Source organism: Glycine soja, chromosome 6 (genome assembly GCF_004193775.1).
Source record: "Glycine soja cultivar W05 chromosome 6, ASM419377v2, whole genome shotgun sequence".
NCBI lineage: Eukaryota > Viridiplantae > Streptophyta > Magnoliopsida > Fabales > Fabaceae > Glycine > Glycine soja.
In genome coordinates this window covers 10394124-10415796 of record NC_041007.1, presented here as the reverse complement: position 1 = coordinate 10415796, position 21673 = coordinate 10394124, and the positions used below count along the sequence as shown (strand labels likewise).

Genomic DNA, 21673 nt, shown 5'->3' with positions numbered 1-21673 from the left:
AGCTAAACAAAAACGAATAGCCCCATACCAAAAGAAAATAAAACAGAAATTGAGAACATGACATGATTATATATTGAAAAATGTCAAGGAGGGTTGTATTTATAGAAAGATGTGATTAAAGAGACAATTTAGACCTATGTTAGTAATTGCACAGGGTTTGAACCCCAAATTTCAAAGAATGATTTTCCTCTAAGCATGCAAGCAGTTCAAAATAGCAGTTAATGGAATCTCCCTTTGCATGGCCCACCGTTGGCACTTGGCACTCACCCAAACCCCATACTCCTCTAAACCCACTTCTATAAATAACTCCCCTCTTCTTCTCTCCCTTCTCCCCTCTCTCTCTCTCTCTCTCTCTCTCTCTCTCTCGCGTCTTCTCTTTTAAAGTTCTCAGAGGTCACAAGTGTTTGCAAGTTGCAACGCCGGCACCATAATCTTGGTATGCCTCCTCACTCTACCTATGTTATTCTTTGTGTTTGTGTATAAATGTTCATTTGTTTGCGAATCGCCATGTCTATTGTTTTGCTTGGATTATTATTACAATATAGTAATGTCATTAACTCATTATTCTATATCCAGCTGTCCAAATTGCATTATTAAGCTAATATGTTCATTTCACTTCCTTGCATGTCATTCATTTGTGGTCGTATCCTCAACACCTTCGATTCCATTCCATTTTTCTCTCTTTTTTTAAAACAAAAAATATAATAAAAATAATAATTGTCGGTAAGATTATATCCTTCTTCACCATCACTATTTTTTTTTCTTCTTCACCCTCATCGGTGTTGTTGTTATTCTTTTTATTTATTTTTTGGTTGATTTTGATTCCCTTTGAATCACGGCTCCCATCTCATTATTATTTTCTTTTTTCTTTTCTTCCTCTCCCCTTTTTTCCCATTACATTTAATAATAATCATGGTTTTTGGGTTTCATGGGAAAAAGAAGAAGGAAAAGAAGGGGTGGTGCACGAGAAACGAAAAAAGCGGTTGGAATTCAGTTTTTGGTTTTTTTCTTTTTGTATTTTCCCATACAAATTACAAGCAACGCGCTACACTAGAGAGCGTATTGCCCCAAGGGCCCAAGAATGTCACTGCCACGCGCTCTTGGGCTTTCTTGTACCGTACACGTGGCACTGATTTGGGCCCACGGCCCGTGGATCTGGACCCAATTTCAGTTTGGTACTGTAGTAGTAGAAGAAACGAACGAAGGATCCAGCAGAGTAGTAGTACGTGAGAGATTGGGTGAAAGGACATGTGCCTCGTTAACGGTTAAAGTCAGTAGTCATAGATTTGAATAGGAATACGATCAATAGAAAAAAAAAATGTTCTATTTCTGTCCTCTATTTGACACTTCTTTAATTTCCTCACACACACACACCTCTCTTCATGCACTTTTCTTTGTCGTGTCAACTTATCATAGTCTCCTCTGCCTTTCGCTCTCTTCTTTTTTCTTTTCTCCTTATAAATATAAACACCGATATGTTATGTTACCTTGTTATGTAGTACTAGTAGTATTAAATTGGTTTTTTTTTTCTTCTAAATATATTACATAGTATATATATAGTTTTAGTTTCTTCTAGTATTTTCCATTAGGAAATGTAAAATAAGTAGAATTGCCGATTGCCGGCAACAAGCATCTTCTGAGTCTTTAACTCTCAACCACCCTTGGACAAGAATATTTATTATAGGAAAGAGAAAGACTTGTCTGGTTTATCTATATACTACTATAATATGAGTGAGTCTTTTCTGTGTGCTGCTGCAGCTGTCGGTTTGTTGAATGAACGTGTTAGAATACAAGATTTCAGTTCAGACCCTGTAAAAATTTAAGAGCTGGATTTTGTTGTCCATAAGCCAGGACAAGTGCATTGAGGCTATTAAATAGCCACCAGATTTTCGTTGCTTCAATCGGATTTTGCCTTTTAATTTAAGAAATAGATCTGTAGTCAGTAGTGCACACAGAAATTAATTTGCTATATTTTTTTATAGTACAAAAACACGTAATTTTTCTTTTAATTAATGGTACCAAAGTAGTAGTTAACTTTGGCTTTTGAGCTCATTTTTATGTTTCCTTAAAAATATAAATTGAAGCTTTTGCAAAACACTCGAATCAATGTCATATTAATTTGCTGCCCTTATTAGAATAACATGATTTCTATTGCGACAAAGACATATATGGATGTTGCATGGAATTTTCATGCTGCTTACTCACTAGTTACATTTGATATTAGTCTTTCGTTGCTCCATTAAACACTTAGTTGTTAATTAATTGACTCAATCTTAAGAATCCGCTAGGTGTCTCTGACTGAAACATGTATGGACCCTTCCATTTAATTTTTTCTTCACCGTGTCCTTTTATCTTTTGTTATACGATATGAGGGTATTTTCTGTTTAGACAGCTTTTCACGTCAATCATAAGTTCATTCTTCTTTTGATTATTAGAATTGGAATTATAGTATATACTTTCTGCATCGCTTTTACTAGAATTAACTAATACATCCAAGGTAGAAAGTACAGGTGTACAACGATAATTTTAATATATTTGACCAAAGGATTTAAGATTTTGCCAATTATAATTAGGAGACTTATTAAACTAGTTATAACTTATAACGTTGTTTATTAGTGAAGAATTATTAATAATCAGCTTTAGGTACAAATAATTATCTTTAGACTTGACCAGTTTGTCGTACTAGGATGTCCGGGTACACCTCACACTTCCCGGTATCTCAAGCTTTTCGCATCAACCATTTTGTTAACCGACACGTGAAATCTATTTGTCCTTCTATGATTAAATTAACTAAATATCCAATACATTACTTTTCTTGTTAGTTTTTATTTGTGTTCACACTTTCGGCCTCAAAAGTCAATAGTCCTTTTTCACTTGGCGTATCTTCAAGACTTCAACTCCTTTTTTTTTTTTTTTTTACTTTTTTTTCTAACCGATAAAAAGTATGTGAGCATATGTTTCTGGTTTCTGGTTTCTGGTTCTTACACGTGTGCCATTGATGTGTGTCACACTTGTCGATTCTTCCTTTCATTATAGTGATGTGTTTGATTTCTGATATTTCTTTTTTCGTTTTTATAAAAAGACTGTTCACAAACCTGTGGTTAATTTGGTCTGAGAGAAGAGGCTCACCAACCTTGATTTGTCACTTTTCTTTATAGGAAAAAACAGAGTTCAAACTGTTTTGCTAACCAGCATGTTTTGTTTATTCTGGGATCTAGGGGTACAAGTGATGTATAATAGAAAGAAATATATATATATAGATCATAAATAAAGGTAAAGTCTGTGGGCATGAAATGTCGTTAGACACAGAATAAATGGACGTTTAATTCACTCTCACACACACGTTTAGTTAGCTTATATATACTTATGTGGTTTAGGCTTTAACTATATTTAATTATAAAGGCAAACTTGTCTTGATAAAATTTCCTGTCTTAATTATTTTTCTGGAAAGTAAAAGTCAATTTCCAATTTATGTCTAATCTGTTTGTCAATTATTAGTAAAGCTAAAGATTTGTTTATTCAATGGCAGGTAAAACCTATATATTGTTTCATTGGAAACCATTTTACACTCCTATGATCTACCTTGATCTAAAAGAGCATTTTTCTTCAAGATTTTATTTCACCTTATTTAGTGCACTTGAAGAACAGACATATTTGTTGTAGTTTAATTCGCCAGCTAGCATTTCCTTATGTATTCTTTTACATATATAATTTCCTATACTCTAGTTAGTATCTTCCTAGGCAAGGATGGATCCACACCAGGGCTGTAGATACTTCAATTATGGGTATATTGTTAGATTGGTCAATTAGTGCCTATGTTTTTTAGAATAGGATAAGTAATTTCCTTGAATATATTAATTTGAACTAGCTAGCAGTCAAATAAGATGTACCTCTTCAAATGCATTATTAGTTTCCAACATATGATATTGCAAGCCCTTTTCCTAGAGTTCACCTGAATCTGATTATTGTTGTTACTATTGATCTCATAATGAAACCCACTAGCAATAGATGACGTGCCTAACCACTGCTGTGTCATGTGAGACTGTCTGAAAGATTATTAATTGATATAACTTACATTATATGTCATAGTCAAGCTACATATTAGAGCTTGATTGGATTAGTCAATGAAGGTGGAAAGAAACTGATTCAGTTAGAAGAGGAGTGTTAGGGGTACTTGGGTAGTTGAGTGGAGCCAAAAGCTAACCAACACACATAGATCAGTTAGAAGAGGAGTGTTAGGGGTACTTGGGTAGTTGATATAACTTACATTATGTGTCACATTCATCTGAGTCAGAATCGACTAATATCCTACCCTACTTTACCACATAAGTCTTTCAAACTTTGACTTTGTATGGGGACAAGTTGTCAAATCTTATGTTTCAATAATGTAATATTGCCCTTTTGTTTTTTGTATTGTTTCCATGTATTATCTGTCTAAACGACAGAAGAAAAATTTTACTTGTGGAAAATGACATCCATGTTGTGTAGCTAACTTTATTCCTTAATTACTTGCCCACTGAAAACATTTGTGAGCTGATGGTTTCTTTCTCCAGAATGATTGAAAATGGCCAGAAGACGTTTTTGCATATTAAAATTGTTCTTGAACTTGATAGGTGAAAGTGACTTCCTAGACAAAACTATTTGAAGCACTTCAAGTGTAGTCTTTATTGAATTATCTAGTACACATGATTTTGATCGATTCACCTCCATTTTTTTATGTCGCCAGCATAACCGACCATTTATTGTTGATCATACCTTTGTTTTAGTTTTAGCTTTTTCGTTATGATAGATATATTAGCAAACAAATACAGCAACTGCTCTTCCTTTCGAGGCAATTTAAAGATCGAGCATATTTAATGGAGCCTGTCTACCAGAGCAAGATTTGTCATGATTTTGGTGGACAACTACATTAGTGAATTGCTTGAAGCATGCTGAACCATTTGACTAGAGCATGACATGATTACACCTATGTTATGTTTTTTTCAATAACACTGCAGTGTATTCAACTTAGTAGTTTGCTGACTCAAGTTTGGTTTTCATAAATAAGATATTAAATTTGAGTTTTGAAAATGAAAAAAAAAAGATATTAAAAGAATTTTACCTCCTTAAGTAAGTGCACCTAACTTAACTAAATTTAGTTGAAATTTAAGGTGGTTTTGAATACTTATGAAGACTGAAAAATTTATATTTTTATAATGTCTAAGTTTCGCTTTCCAAAAATAAATATTTTTAATATTCTCTAAAATTAATCAAAAATAATTATTATTTCCTAAACATAAAATGAACTATAAATGCCAACCATCAACTTGTAAAAAACAGAAAATATTATGCTTCCATAACTGCACTATAAAAAATTAGTTAAATATAATTTTCCAAAATAGAAAAATTAAATTGTTATTACATTTTATTATTTTAATAGCAATCATATGTTTCATGAAAAAAAATGAAAATATGAAGGATAAAATTGAGAACAGGGTTAACAAAAATGAAAAAATAATAAACATTTTTTTGGTTGGAAATGTTTTGTTCTAATCAATATCCCATCATTTCTAACCGTGGGACCCACACAGGGTTTTTGGGTCAATGGACCACATATGGAACAATTTGACACAACATTTTTTTCTTGTTATCCGGCTGATTCCGTTCATTATTAGTTGGGCTTGGAGCCCATGAAAAAATTAGGCCCTATTCATTAGCTTTTTTTTTAATTCTCGTTTGGTTTGTGATTGATAAAGATGGAAAACAAGTGGGTCCGAAAGAAAAATGATTGTTCAATAATTATTTGTTGATGCATTAATTAATGTGATATTATGTTGAAGCTTTTCTATTATTTATTTCTTCCGTTTGTTTAATAACGATAAAATTTGTTATTATGTTGATTCAGATCTTTACTGTTTTGTTTTCAGGAAATTAGCGACTGAAAGAGTTGAAAGGAATTACCGCCGGAGATTTCAATCAAATATGAAATATTTATTTATTCTCCTTGTCACTTTCAAGGTAAATCAAACACATGCCCTCATATCTTTTCTCTTGTTATTCTTATTGACACAAACGTTACGTTTAAGCAGCAGTTTTCGAAGAAGTAATCTAACTAGTATTTTCTTCTTCCTTTTTTGTTGTAAATTTGTGGTATATATTAGATTATCAAGAGGAAGTTCACACAGCTACGGGAGGCCATGGGGTTTCAAACATCACATAGCACTAAACGGATACAGCAGTCAATTTTCAAAGCAAAGGAGGACTCAATTGATGCTCATGAAAATTCATTAATTCGAAGGACTACACTGAACTTCACTGATCATACCCAAACCAATTCCATGTTCACTCTCTCTAGCTATAATTCATGGGTGGTAAGTACCAACCCAGTAAGCACAATATGACCCATTTTCATTTGTTTTAATTTCAAAATAAGTGTTTAAGATTTTTGGATTAAACTATTCTCATGTGATAAAAAAAATCCACTATATCATATTGCCATTACATACATGATACACAAAATCCTCCCTTCCCTTAAAAAAAACTATAAAAAAAGAAAATAAAAGTAAAGTAAACTTTTTATAATAAAAAAATAATAATTTCTTTAAACACTTTTGTTCTTGCTCCCCCACTGGACACTATTATGGTGGGTTTGATAGAGAGAGAAAAAATAATATTAAAGAATTTTTGTATTTTTTTTATGGGACTCACATTTTATACTTTATTTTAATATAAACATTTCTCTTTTATTTGTATCTTTTCTATTTTCATCATCTGAATCAAATCCACTCTAGAAGACAACTGCTTGAAGGAGACACATGATACAATAAATTATAAATTCTCATATAAAAGATAAAACTGTGTTTTTTTTTTAAGTGTGACATATAGAACCAAGTAACAAATACAAGAGCGAACAGTTTTATCAGTTCATGAAGATACCGTGCACTTGGGGTTTTTCCAACTCATGTTATGTGATATTTGTTTGTGTGACTAGGTAAGGCACCCCTCTGCATTGAACACGTTTGATAGGTTGATGAAAGGCGCCAATGGGAAGAGGATCATTGTTTTTTTGGACTACGATGGTACCTTATCACCAATTGTAAATGACCCTGATCGCGCTTTCATGTCTGATGAGGTAATTAATTAAATACTTTTTTCTATACTCTTTCTACTAATTGTCGTATATAACTTGTAATTGAGTGCATTTTGCGTATAATGTAAATGGCAGATGCGTGCAGCAGTGTATGAAATTGCTACTTACTTTCCAACAGCAATCATTAGTGGAAGAAGCAGAGATAAGGTAAGTTGATCAATATTCGGAGCCGAATTAGAGTTATAAGTTTACGTTTTCTTTTTCTTTCTTTAATTTTCTCCTTATTTTGTGGTTCAGGTAAAAGATTTTGTGAAGTTAAATAATTTATATTATGCTGGGAGCCATGGCATGGACATAATGGCACCTTCAATGCCAGTTACATCTTCTGACGGCAAGCATTTTGGCATTGCCCGTAACACAAATGTTAGTAACTCGGTGCTGACAATTATTTTGTTGAACCCTTTTAAGACTGCGTATTTCTTTAGGAAATAGTTATATAAACAAAAAGAGAATTTAATATTGAATTCTATGTATTTTTTTTGTAAAATAAAGTTTAAAATATGCTATAACCATTTTTTTACTGTAATATTTGTATGTGTTTTCTTTTTTACTGCAATATATATATGTGCGTTATAACTTATAATCGTAAATTAGTGAGAATTTTCTCTTGGGGTATAAAGCATGTATGACTTTTTATAATATAAATTTGCACTCGTCACTGTTTTTTTATTTTCTTAAATTAAATGTCACTCTTGAATCATTAATGTTAATATTTTCAATTTTTAGGGCATTGAGGTTCCCTTTCAACCTGCGAAGAAGTTTTTGCCTGCAATTCGAGAGGTCAGTAAAATTACACATGGCCGTTTTATGGTTTTGCGTATTGATCTTTCCATATTTCTCGTTCCTTGATTTAATTGGTTCTTATGTACAGTATATAGTAATTAAGAATTTCAACCACTAGCTCTTAAAAGATGAAATAAAATATTTTGCTTTCCAATCATTTACGATCGATGATGTAGTTTAGAGTTCAAGCATTATTACTCATATTTTTTCTTATTAAAAGTAAAAACTGGATGTGTTTTTTTTAAGGAAAGTTGGATGTGTTAAACAATAAATATAAAACCAAGGAGTGTTGTTTGAGTTTCTTAATCGAGTTTCTTAATCAAGTGATATATGATTCCAATCTTAACTAATCATTAGGTATGAAATAAATGGTATGGGGAGAAAAAATAGTCGTCTTTGTATGCTCTTAAGGTCTCCAATAAATATTAATTTTTGAAAAAATAATTTAACATGTTAAGGATATAATATTAGATAAAAATCCTTCATCACTTAAAAGTTTAAGCTCTATGAAAGCTCAAAGACCAATTATAATAATTAAATATCTATTATCCAGCAATCTAAATAAATAAATAATCTGTTATGTCTTAAATTAGTAGATGATACAAGAGAATGCCTAATAAACTCAAATTCTTCCCTTCCATCAAACACTTTTATGGATAATATACGTACTCTCTGTCCAGTATACAAAAAATTGAATGAATGAATTTATTGTAAGAAAAACTACTTAATTAGGCATAAATATGGTTCAATTATTACTGGTAAATGTTATGCAAGTTGGAGTTAGAGGGGTCAAATTTAACAGTTTACTGAATGATTGACTGTTTGTGCCAACAGATAATAAGAGTACTAAAGAATGAAGTAAAGGAAATAAAAGGAGCAATGATAGAGGACAACGGATTCTGCCTCTCTGTACATTTCCGGCAGGTCCAAGAAAAGGTAACCTTTAATTTCTAATTTCTTATCATTCTTTTCTTTCTTGGCATTTCTCTTTTCCTCATTGCTTGACAATATTTAATTTAGTGAGCAATATTTATTCTCCTATTTTTTTTAAAAGTATCTCTAGATTTAAAGGTAATGAATGATGTTGAAATCCAGGATTATGATGTTTTGGAAGAGAAAGTGAAGTCCGTGCTTGAAAATAATCCACAATTTTGCTTGACAGAGGGTAAAAAGGTATCCCAAATCATATACATTTTTAATTCTACCTGTTTATGATAGACTCAATTCTATAGGTTTTGAACCAAAGCACTGAATACTGCTTATTTGTAGGTTATGGAAATAAGGCCATCTATAAAGTGGAACAAAGGAAATGCTGTAGAGTATTTTCTTGACACATTAGGATTAAGCAGTTGCAGTGATATCCTTCCTGTGTATATTGGCGATGATAGAACTGATGAAGATGCTTTTAAGGTATACGCTTACTCTAGTTCTCTCTCTTGTCTGCAACATTCTTAACCTTTACATAATATAATTAGATATATTACAACAGAATAGCTAAGAATTTTTTATATTCTCCATACTAGGACTAAAAGTCAAGGTAATGGTTTGTGTCATGTTAAAGTCATTAACTCATAATCGTTTAAAAGCATACTTGAGCAAAAATAAACTGTCTGGTGGGATGATAAGATAACTTCTGTTCACATTTTTTTTTTCTTTTCTATTTTCCTAATTAAAGGCTATAACTTATTTTTTTACTGCTTTTGTCAAATTTCTGCAGGTCATACAGAGTAGAGAGCAAGGTTATCCAATTATAGTGTCTTCAATTCCAAGAGAAACTAACGCTTTATACTCTTTGCGTGACCCATCTGAAGTACTAATCTTTTTGTCGCGGTTGGCAAAATGGAGGAGAACCTCTTACTAAAGCATGCCTTTAAATTTTGGTTAAGGCATCGATCATCATCAGAGGGAGAATTTTGAAGTGCATATAGTTACTTAATTCCCACGATGGATTTGGAGAAGTGGGATGAATGTTAATTTCTTTTTTAGTAGTTGGTTTGTAAAATAACCACGATGTATATGTATATTTCCAGCTTGTAAAAAGGGTTCCAATAAAGAATAACTTCTTATCTTTTGACATCAAGACATTCATGATAACATTTCAAAGGCAGTAAAAGCAGAAGTTTAAATAAAGTCTTTCATAACATTTGACAAGGAATAAATTGTCTATACGTTAATTTGCATACTCAAAAACACGCCCCAGACAATGGGGATGGTAAATTGAAGATAACAGATACTCTCTTTTCAGCTACATGAATCCCTCTTCATGCCATCTTTGAATGACACACATGTAGGGAGGACATATGAGTAATCTCACTATTATCACACTCTCTTTGTATAAATGGTTCACTTTTTCAAGCTTCACCCTAGTAAGGGAGGCACAGACAAGGAAAGGAAAATATTTCTGGCCAAGCAAGTAATCAGCATCTCCGTTTAATGACCGAATGTCCCTCTTTTTGAACCCTGTTGAATGCAGCAAATCATCATAAATGATCACAGGAAATTCTGATAAAAAGTCATCTACACTTATTGCGGATAATAACTAGTAAATTTGTCGCAATCGCATTCTTATGAACCTAACCAATAATTGCTGGCCACAATCTATACACACATGGTATATTATTTTGTTCTGTTTTCCCTTTTTTTTTTCCATGTAATGTAAATCATCACCAGAGCTTGTTAGACATTGCAGGTTTAAAAAAACAAACTCAAGCCCACTGGCTAAGAAACTGCGCTAAAGAATTGATTTGATTGAGCTGATCAAGCACAAAGCAAACTAAGCTACTTGGGATTAGTTATTTAGTTTGTTTTATAAGCATGAATTTAGTATCTAACCGTTTTCTATATAGCACAGGCTATAGAAGGAAACAAACTGACATCAATGAAATTCTACAAAATAGATTTTCTGTTGGCTCTCAATTTAATTTCATCTTATCTATCATTTATCGAAGGGGGTGTTAAAGATATAAGCACTAATGGGTGGGAGAAGAAAAGAAATAAAATAAAATAAAGCATTACCTAAGGATTTTTTGACGACGAGGGCTGCTGTGTAGAAGAACTTTTAGAATCTCTTCCAGTTCCAATATTTGGCACCTTACTAGTACCACTGTGTGAGCTTTCACCTTGATTTGATGATTCGTTTGAACCTGAGAAATGGTCCAACAGAACAAACCACAAGCTACTTATTATAATCATGGCCTATATTTTCTTATCATATGGATACTTATTTTAATCAAGATAAAAGTTGGTGGAGAAAGGGTAGTAACATCACTAGTACCAAGAATTGGTGGTGGATAAATATCATATGGTAGTTGGCCGCGGAGAAAGAACAAAATACCTGGATTCTCAAATTTGTACCGGCCAAGACTAGGAAACATTCTCTCTGAATTCAAAAGCAAATTTTGTTCCCTTTCACCGTCTTTATCCTTCCTTTCATCTTTCTGTGATGATTCATTTGAACCTGAGAAATGGTCCGAGAAAACCAAACACAAGCGTACTTATACTTTTTTTTATCATATGGATACATGAGGCAGTGACAATAAATCTCACTAGTACTATAAGAATTGTTGGTGGATAGATAAATGTCATATGGTACGTTGGCCGCAAAGAAAGAACCACATACCTGGATTCTCTAATTTGTACTGACCAAGGTCAGCCAACCTTGCCTCTGAATTAGAAAACAAATTGTGTTCCCTTTCACCATTGTTATCCTTCCTTTCATATCTCTGATATTCGATGTAACGATCTTGTTGAAGACGATTTCTCCTCCAAAACCACAGCTGAAAAGTTAAACATGGAAAGCATGTTATGCTCTATAAAATGTTTTGAGTCCTAATCTCACAAGCAACATTTTCCCTTAGTGAGACACTGACACAACAAACCAAACCAAACGCGTGTGATTACACCTTCATACTAGAAATGATGGTTTGGATATTAACCTCGTGATAAGAACTTGAAGGCTTTGGAAAGAAAGTCCCAGTCCCGTCACTAAATCTTGGAAGCCAAAAACCAACACTTTGATTAGTATTCCCACGCAAGCGAGAAGCACGTTGAGGCAGCATCACTCGAACTGGGGGATGAGCATGCTCCTCAATGTTGAAGACACCTTTAGGTTTCCCATACCATGGAAATTGTTCCCTTAAATGCATTGGCAGTGATTTTGGATTCTTACAAAGCCTTCCATATTGAAGATTCATATAATGTGTTTCAAAGTCACCATCCAATATATCATAATTGGTGGCTGCAAAAGTAGTTTCAGTAGGAAGATTGTAGAATGGGAACATGGTAGGAACTTGAAATGATGGTCCAGAGGAACCACCTTCAACTGGTGGAAAATTTTTGTTATCAATTACATCTCTCTGACTTGAACCTAATTGAAGAGCTTGAACTCTTGAAGTGGTTGATTCAGTACTTGTGTTCTCACGCAAGTCAGTGCCTATAGTTGATTGATCAATCCAGTTTCCATAAAGCACCCCGAATGAGTTTTCATGCATGTATCCTGAAGCTAAAACATGGGGTGGTGGTGGTGGAAAAGGTACATCACTTGAATTCACATTCACTGCTGCTTGCTGATATTCATTCAAATTAGGAAATCCAAACTCCTCCTGATGCTGATGCATCAGCATTGCCTCATCAGTAGGAAAGACATTTTCATAATTGACACCAAAGTCATATTCATAATCATAATAATAACCACTTGAAGTATTTTCTGGGTCAAATGCATGTTCACTTCTCCAATCATCTGAAATCTGCCCATATGATTGCTGAATTTCGGACGAAAATCCGGTGTTGTGGTGATGATGGGATGGAGCTTCACCATACAAATGAGAAAATTCTGAACTGGAATAAAACTCAGGAAAGTGATGCATGTCATGAGCTTCATTTGATGAATATGTAGGACTTTGGCCTCTATTAGCAAGTACCTTATTGTTCATGGTATTAGCAACAATTACATCAGAAGTTCCAGACATTTGCTTTGATTCTTCTGACTGATTATCAGGATTTTGGGAAACACCATGAGGCTGCTCAACCGCATATTCATGGCTAGTTTCAACACTTTTATTCCTTATAAGCAGATTATAGGTTTCGGTATCGACCCAGTAACCATTGCCGTTTCTGTCCCACGAATTCGTGAAGAACAAATCAAATTCAGCTATGATGTTATCTTCTGTGCAAGACAGCAACCTCTCTATCCGCTTAGCACCCAAAGAAAATGCACCTTTTATCCTACAGAAGTTACCTGCAAAGTATATTATATATAATCAAACAATCAGATTAGAGACTTAGAAATACAAGTAAAATGGAAAATTAATAAGCTTCTTAAGCAAAAGACACATAAATAAAATAAAGGATTTTATTTTATTTAAAAAAAATCTGAGTGTAATATAGCTACTTTAAAGATACCATAGGTGGAGCACCGAAGAGAGACCACAAAAATCATCGGCTAGCCTGTATATGGATTATTGTTGCAAATCAGATTTAACACAGCATTAAAAGGGTATCTGAAATTTGCCATAGTTTGGATGCATTGTAATTATTTGCATCATAATCTACAATTGTTTGTAAAGAATATTTTAATTTTTTTTATCAAAAGTTCCATTTATGGAGAAAATGTATTATCAGCCAAAATACTACATTTAAAAGGAAAAGAATATATTGTAGACACAAAAATCATGCACCTTCTGTATCAAGGGAACAAATAAACGTGCTTTTCCCCCATTCTAGCTACACCTTATTTCTAGTGCAATAGAAACATCATCATCTTCAGGAAAAAGAATCAAATTAAGTTATACCTCGACTAATGCTACGTCCCAGGTTATTGTTAGCACGCAGCGGATCTACAATATTCAGGTGTTTACAGACAAAAGGTTTGTCTCTGATTTCTCGGTAGCTAAGCTTAACGCCATAGTTGGACTCGCATGAATCAAGGAATTTTTCACTCAGTAGTAATTCTGGGCAATTCTTTCGTGCATATCGTGGAGGCTCAGCTATCATGTTTTCGGATTCATGAAAGTGGAAAAGAAAAAGGGTCATCAATCATAGTTCATAGAATATGTTAACACAGATATGATGGACACAGAAAAAGTGGCGTACCTTTCATTTTAGGCAGTGACCTAATAGGCACCGGCCCTCTCAAGCTAATGCAATACTTGTTCCAGTCAAATTTACTGAAGAAGTTCAGAAATTGAAAAAGTACCTAAGATATGCCAACAATAGGATAAGAATAACGTAAATTTCAGTGTGTGTATATATCCATATACACACACCTAAGCAAACAATAATATATACATAAAAGCAAAAAAGTTTGTCACCTCAAGGGGTCCTGCAAGCGTGTGACTATAGATATTGAATAAATATATGATTAAGATTTCCAACCCATAGGTTGAAAGGAGTCCGTGCTGAGATCCCAAGATGCGACTCTCATAATATGACCAAGCTTTGATCAGTATAATACTTTCTTTGAATAAATGTTCTTTTCTTATTAAATTGTCAACCTGCAACACAAAACTACTTGTTAGAGATTTCTGAAAAATAAATAAAAAATAAAAATTGAAGCTTGACGAGCAGAACTTAGGTCAGAATGAATGATCACCTCCTCAAGAAAACAAAGTGTACCTAAACCATCAATCTGATTGAAAGATATGTCAACTACAAAGTTTTCGATTAAACACTTTATAATCTTCACCTGCCATGAAACAACAATAAGAATTAATACATGAGAGTAGGTAAGAATGTAGCAAATAAATCCCGAGAAACAAATAATTTTATCAATTACCAAATAAGTGGGAAAAAAAGATGATCCATATTTTATATTCAGATAAAGCAAATATATTAGAAATTAGGGCAAGCTTATAATATTTCCATGATATCAATGAATTTAGCGTTGAGTTATACCATACATAAAATGAAAAGTAAAAATAAAAATTACGTACCTCTCCCTGGATATACTGAACCTCTTTCACATGAAACTCCGAATCCTCATTCGTTCCTTGATTTTCCAAAATATTCCGTACATCTTGGATCAGACGGTCTTCCGAATGTTGGTTTTCAGCAAACACTGCTAGATCAATATCCCCATCAGGTAAGTAGGTCTTCAATGGTACGGACCCAAATGTGAATACCTGCGGTTCAAATTAAAAGGACGCACATCATTAATTTACACAAAGCATTGGACATGATAAAGCTTTTCTGAGGTTTATTTTCTTCTCTTTCGTACTTTCCTTCCATGTGTTTAGGGAGAGGCACATAAACAACGTTAAAAAAAAATAGATGATTGAAAGACCAAATATTCTACAAGTATTGTTCTATTCAACATGGTTGCACCATACTTTTACTCTAACCTTGTCATAATAAAGCATGCAGTTGCAAGTTAATTATTAGAAACAAGAAGCATGGATTTCTGTGGCAATGGGATGTAGAAGTGAGGAGAGAATGCACATGCAATGCAAAACTTCCCTCACGTGAGAGTCATATAGAAACAAGAAGCACGAATTTCTGACTAGGTAGGGACATAAGAATCTATAATTTACATCTTACTTGAGAAGTTGAAAAGGGCATTTAGGAACCAAATGAAACTCGAGAAAAAAAATATTAAGACTCATAATACAAGCTTTTGGAATAGTAGATGAAAGTAGCAATAACTTGTCTTTAAAAAAAATGTCCCAGAAGTACCAAAGAAGATTTGAAGTACTAAATGCCTAATAGATAAATTTTTTTGGTGTTAAGAACATCATCTACCAAAGTTTGACTTGATTGCTGTGTAGTAATGTAATCAAACTTTTAGATAAATTTTTCCATTTAAACTTAATCAAATATTTCCAGAAATTACTTTCTGCTTCTGAACAAGCTACATTTGAAGGTAAATGGTACAAAAATATTTTCTAAATTGCTAGAAGGATAGCCTTATATTAGATTATAAGCAAATTCATTCAATCCTGCTCGTACAGCATGACAAAATCGATATTTCAATCAATAACATACAGTTAACAAAGAATCTATAAGCAAAGTACACAAACATAATTAGAAAGGCCCAAGATTGCACCAACATGATAAAGTTAAAGTATCATTAATTATTTGATATCAACTCTATATAGTTGATATCAAATTATTAATGATACTTTGTGTCGTGGGAAATTGAGGACAAATACAACTATTTCGGGCATATAGCCACAATTGCAATCACAGTGATTTAAAATATCTTCACACATTGCGGCCAAAATCATATGATTGCTGCTATAATTAATCATACAAGCATTATTTATATTAGCAAAATAAAGGGAAATCATACGAAAAAATGTAATACAAAAACTGAAGCCATTAACAAGGAAACTATGAAGCATATAGTTTTGGCACCTGACAAGGGACAGAATTCATGATCAGGCATTGTAGGTTAAATACGACAGCATTTCGATGTGCTTCTGATGCATAGTTTGGCTGAATTTGTGCAATCAGCTCTGCAGCTCTAGCTTCAGCTCGTGACCATCTTTTCTGGTCAAGCACCTTGGGAACATAAGGTGTTTGACTAGACACGATACCGATTGGAATACAGTTACTTCCACTCCCCATAATGCAAATATTATCTATCTGCTTATCAACAAAGGAAAGTGAGAGAATTGGCATCATATATATGTCTCAAAAATCAAAATCAAGCAGTTTAAGAAGCTACAGTGCTACACAAGTGAGTGCGTATTGTTCAGTGTCACATGCTGTTTGTCATGCTCACTTCACCGCAATGAAAAAACAAAAATAAAAATTATTTTCGAAACAAATATTTTAAAAACCAAAAACACAAAAACAATTACAAGATACCTCTTCTATTTTTTCATGTATTTTATTCAAGTATTGACAGACAAACTATTAGAAGATAAAAATAATCTCAAGTGACAAATACTTTCAAATATACTCGGACAAATAAAATGTGGAAAATAAAAAACTGTTTTTGAAAACAATGCCTAAGATTAAAATTAATTGACATATATGAGGCATCTGTAGCTGCGCATATACTAGAAGTTATATCACTATAATGACGCTTCAATATTATATTATAATAAGTACTAGAAAATAGTCCAAATTATAAGGAAAAATTAATTTATAAATAAATAAATAATGGAGTAATAATATTACACAAATTTATTCGAACATACTCCTCATATACGCTAGTTATAAAAAAACCGACACATAATAATTTTTTTAAAAACAAATAAATAAAAAGATACATCGACCAACCTATATTAAGACAATTTTCACATTATAGTACCATGTTCTATTATAACTTCATATATAACGGTAACAAAATATAAAGTTGATTGAGTAGTTAAGAAATAAGAGAATAAAAAAATCCTTTTCATAAATAAATTAATATTTATTAATAAAAAATACATATAATGATTCATGTTAAGAATATCCTTCAGGTCAACTCAACTCACTTGTTTTTAATATGTTGGAAAAATAAGTCAAGTTAACTTAATTATTTTTGTATTGGATTGAAAATCTCAATTTTTGAAAGGTTATGGATTAGATTGAGTTGACTCATCAATTCATTCTTTAAAAAATAAAATAACATTTAATTATTTTATTTTTCTCAAAAAATTCAAATGTTATAATTAAATATTTAAAGAAGAAAAAATGTTAAAAATTAATACATTAATAAGATATTTAAGATATGATAATAAAAAAGAAAAACGTTAAATGCAGTTAAAGAAAAAAAAAAGAATTTGAGGATTAAATGAATCAATCGACCAATCAATACAACCAAACAAATTTGCAATGGATAATTGACTGGCAGAATAATTTGGGTGATGTAAACTGGTGGATTAAAAATAACAAAGGATCCAGGTGGGGTCCACCTCTCAATCCTGTCTCTTTCTTACATTGTTTCACGGTTAGAGAGAAAAATGGCTTTCCATCAGAAAAATTTATACTGCTAGAAAAACTCAAACATTTTTATGTTCAATTGATGTAGATAAAAAAAATTATATCGTCGGACCGAGTATTTTAGATCTTAACAAAAGAAAAAAAAAAACCGGCGAGCATTTTAAAAAAATCAATTCTTTTTCACAGTCCAACAAAAAACAGAAATTATAAATAAACAAAAAAAAAATAACAACTGATATTCCACCATTCAAGCTGAACAAAAGATAAAGAAAACAAACACAAAACACATACACAAAACGAGTGTAGTTGACAAGGAGAAATGAAGAGACCGATCCGAAATGGTTAGCAGATTTTGAGTGATAAAAACTTGCATGCAAATGAGGGAGATTTTATAGGCTGTGAAATATGAGACTAAAGTATGATTCAGAGTGACTGTGACCAAAGTGAAAAAGAAATACGAAAAATGGTCACATATTTATAGCACCTTAACTCAGGAAGTAGCCGAGAGACAAAGAGAGGGATGAACCTGGATGCCAAACAAACAACAATAAAAATTGCCTCCTTATTCTAAGTTCAAAAGTAATACTTTAGTAAAGAAAAAGGACTTACCTTACATCATCCTTATAATATATTTATTATTTTAATGAATTCAATTTTACTTACAGTTACTTTGTTGACTTTTTGGCTACATATTACACAGTTCACTTATTATAAATAATAAATAATACTATGTAGATATAATTTTTGACATAATTATTAAAAATTCATCAATTTCATTATGCATGATAATTAATTTATGATTGAATGAGAATCTAAAAAAATCTTATAACTATTATCAATATAGTCTTTAATATATTTTTAATACAGTTTTTATTATTTATTAAAAATTAAAAGTAATAAATGAAGATTATTAAATAAAATGTGAGACTAGCAAAAAAATAATTTTATTAATTTTTAATTAATAGTAAAAAGAGTGTTAAAAATATATTAAAAAAATACGCTGCTAACATTTCTCAAAAATCTTTATACTGTTAATGTATTTTAATTAAATTTTTTATAATACTTTTTTCTATTTTTTTCATTGCAATACTTACCTTATTTTACGTTTTCGTATTCTTTATTCTTGTCTCTATCATTATTAATTATTATATACATTTTTATGCAACTTTCTTGAACAAAATTAATTTCTTACAAAAAAAGAAAGAGTTAAGAACTAATATGTAATATTGGAATTGTTACTATCTGCAGAAGAGAGAAAAAGAAAGAGTAGATGAATTTATTTTTTTTCCTTATAGTTTCGGTTATCAATGTTTGGTGAGGCTTAAAAAATAAATAAATACTGTGTCTTTTTATATTGATTTTTTATGACAAAATATTCTATACATTTATTAAAGAATTTTTACACTATCATTTAATTATAATTAACACATATGATAAGTTTTTTAACATTTACACTTCTTACTTTAAAAGATATATCAATTGTAGTTTTTTTTTATTGATTCACAATATAAAATTTCTTACAATAATAATAGATAAAAATTAAATTCATTTTTGTTACATAACTATAAAAATATTTCGTTGTATAGGTGCATGAGAACTTAGATTTGATCTCATTATTATCATAGTGTACCAAACAAAATTTATAAAAAAAAATCTCATTTAATATTTTTTGTGTGTTTGCTTTAAAAAAACATTCTTTGTGTGTACTAATCTCATTTAATGTATAACCTTGGCATCAATTTTTTTTAACGCATAACCTTGTATTAGTGCCATCATTAAATTTTTTACTTTAGCCCTATATCTTTGTTCAATTTTTTTTAAAAAAAAAGTATTATAAAAAGGATTTTTCCCTTCTTTAGTCATTGACTCTTTCTTCAAGTTTCCATTTTGATTATTTCTAAGTTTAGTTATATTACCATAGAAGTATTTTTATTTTATCTTCAATTTTATTTATTCGTTTTTAGGTAATTACCATAAGAAGAACATTTCTTACTTAGAATCTATTTTTATCCTTAAAGTTGTCCTTTTTCCCTTTTAAGTTTAATACATTACTTTGAAGGATTTTTTTCTTATTTACGGTCTTTTATTTTCTTTTTTTATAAAAGTGTTTTCTGTTTTTAAAAACAAAAAAAGGAAGAAAAAAACTTGTTTAATAATAAGAATATTTTTTAAAAACTATTTTCAAAACTTTATCTCTTTTTTTAGTTTTTAAACTAGAAAACCAAAATAACTTATATTTTTCCTTTACTCACGTTCTTCCTTATAATTAACACATTCTTTCCAACTTATATTCTCTATAAATCAGTTTTTGAAAATTATTTTATAGAGTACTTTTTAAAACCAAAATATTTTATGTAATTAAAAGCTTTTCACTTTAAATTGAACACAATAAAGAGTCTTTTATATTCATTTTGTATTCTTTTAAATAAAGAAACCATTTATAATTATTTTAAGTGGAATTTCATTCAATTGGAAATAATTATTGTATAATCAAATAAAACTATGCTTATTCTATGTATAATAATTTTGTTCTTTTTGTAATTTCTCAATATGCTGCGGTGGTGCTGTCAGTGAGGGAATTAATGATTATATTGAAAATATGGTTAAAGTTAATGAATTAAATCAATTTATATCCTTTGTAGTTCAAAATAAAGCAAATAAAATTTTCTATTAAAATTCCAAATCCATATATATATATATATATATATATATATATATATATATATATATATATATGTATATATATATTAACTTAACAAAACACTTTAAGTTTGTGGATTTTTTTTAACCACCAAAATTTGGATTTTTTACTTTTTATGGGATATCGAGATATTCTCATGAGATTTGATTTTTTTTTAATTGATTGCAAGATTAAACATTGATTCAAAGTTTAGTCATACTTAAACTTTGTGTCTCTCTGAAATTATAATGAAATATAATAATGTAACATGACAAAATAATCTTTGAGCTATTAAAATTAAATTTTTTTAAATGGATAATGCACTAATAGAAACCCCATTTATGTATAATTAGCTTAAAGATTAAGATAAATATTAACTATTATCCTAAGAGTATTGATTAAGAAATTAAAAATAATTTTTTTATTGAAATGTATAAAAGTGTATTATTTGTGAGTTTTTTGTGTGTTTTTCTATAATTTTTATAATAAATATTTATTCTTTTTAATTTCTTAATTAATGCTCTGGTTGACAAAATGAGCCACTCATAGTAATCTGAGTCTGAATCCGGTCCAATATAAGACCCAAAGCATGTATTGGTATTTCTTTTCCCTATTTAATGAGAAAGAATATTCTGCAGACTCATATTGATCCGGACCCAGAGGACCTCAGCTTTTGCAGCCACAAGTAATATGTGAATGCCTTAACTTTATTCTATTTTACTGTCTTGTCCATTTTAACTTCTTAAGATAGAAAGGCGCAGCCTATTTTGTCCCTTGCACAATATTTATCATTTCTTTCCGTTAATATTTATAAGATGTAAGGGATCTTATTTTCTGGATAACTTTTTTAGTTCTAAAAATATTATTTTTAATAAAAAAACTATGATAAGATTATTTTGGTATTTAATAAAAATATAATTGGTTAATTATAAAATTAATTGATAATAATTTTTATATTCCTATAAATAATTAAGACATCTGTTTAGTTAAATTATTTTTCCTGAAAATGTATATTATCATTATTAAAATATCTTTATTTTTATGTTAAAAATATTTTTCATAGAACAAATGATTTTATTATAAAACCAACAAATGGCAAGTAAATTAAACTAAAAAATATTATATATCTCATGTTTTTAAGACAAAATCTCTCTTGTTATTCCTTTAAAATTTATGAGATTGATGATAAATAAAATTTTGAGAATGATAAC

General features: G+C 30.7%; 1 protein-coding gene across 1 annotated transcript; it reads left to right on the top strand.

Annotated features, from left to right (window-relative positions):
* The first annotated feature begins 312 nt into the window (after positions 1–312).
* LOC114415526 (probable trehalose-phosphate phosphatase C) lies at positions 313–10042 on the top strand. The gene is made up of 11 exons (XM_028380262.1): positions 313–436; positions 5907–5997; positions 6141–6350; positions 6971–7111; positions 7205–7276; positions 7367–7492; positions 7856–7909; positions 8747–8848; positions 9008–9085; positions 9182–9322; positions 9630–10042. The coding sequence occupies exons 2-11, from the start codon at positions 5962–5964 to the stop codon at positions 9771–9773; spliced, it is 1104 nt and encodes a 367-aa protein (XP_028236063.1). The 5' UTR covers positions 313–436; positions 5907–5961; the 3' UTR covers positions 9774–10042.
* The last annotated feature ends 11631 nt before the right edge of the window (positions 10043–21673 follow it).

Excerpts from the sequence above, each read along its gene's own strand:
- LOC114415526 (XM_028380262.1), top strand. The coding sequence starts at position 5,962 with ATGAAATATTTATTTATTCTCCTTGTCACTTTCAAG. Across the intron at positions 7,277-7,366 it reads GTGGAAGAAGCAGAGATAAG|GTAAAAGATTTTGTGAAGTT; the intron begins GTAAGTTGATCA and ends TTTGTGGTTCAG. Across the intron at positions 8,849-9,007 it reads TCCGGCAGGTCCAAGAAAAG|GATTATGATGTTTTGGAAGA; the intron begins GTAACCTTTAAT and ends GTTGAAATCCAG.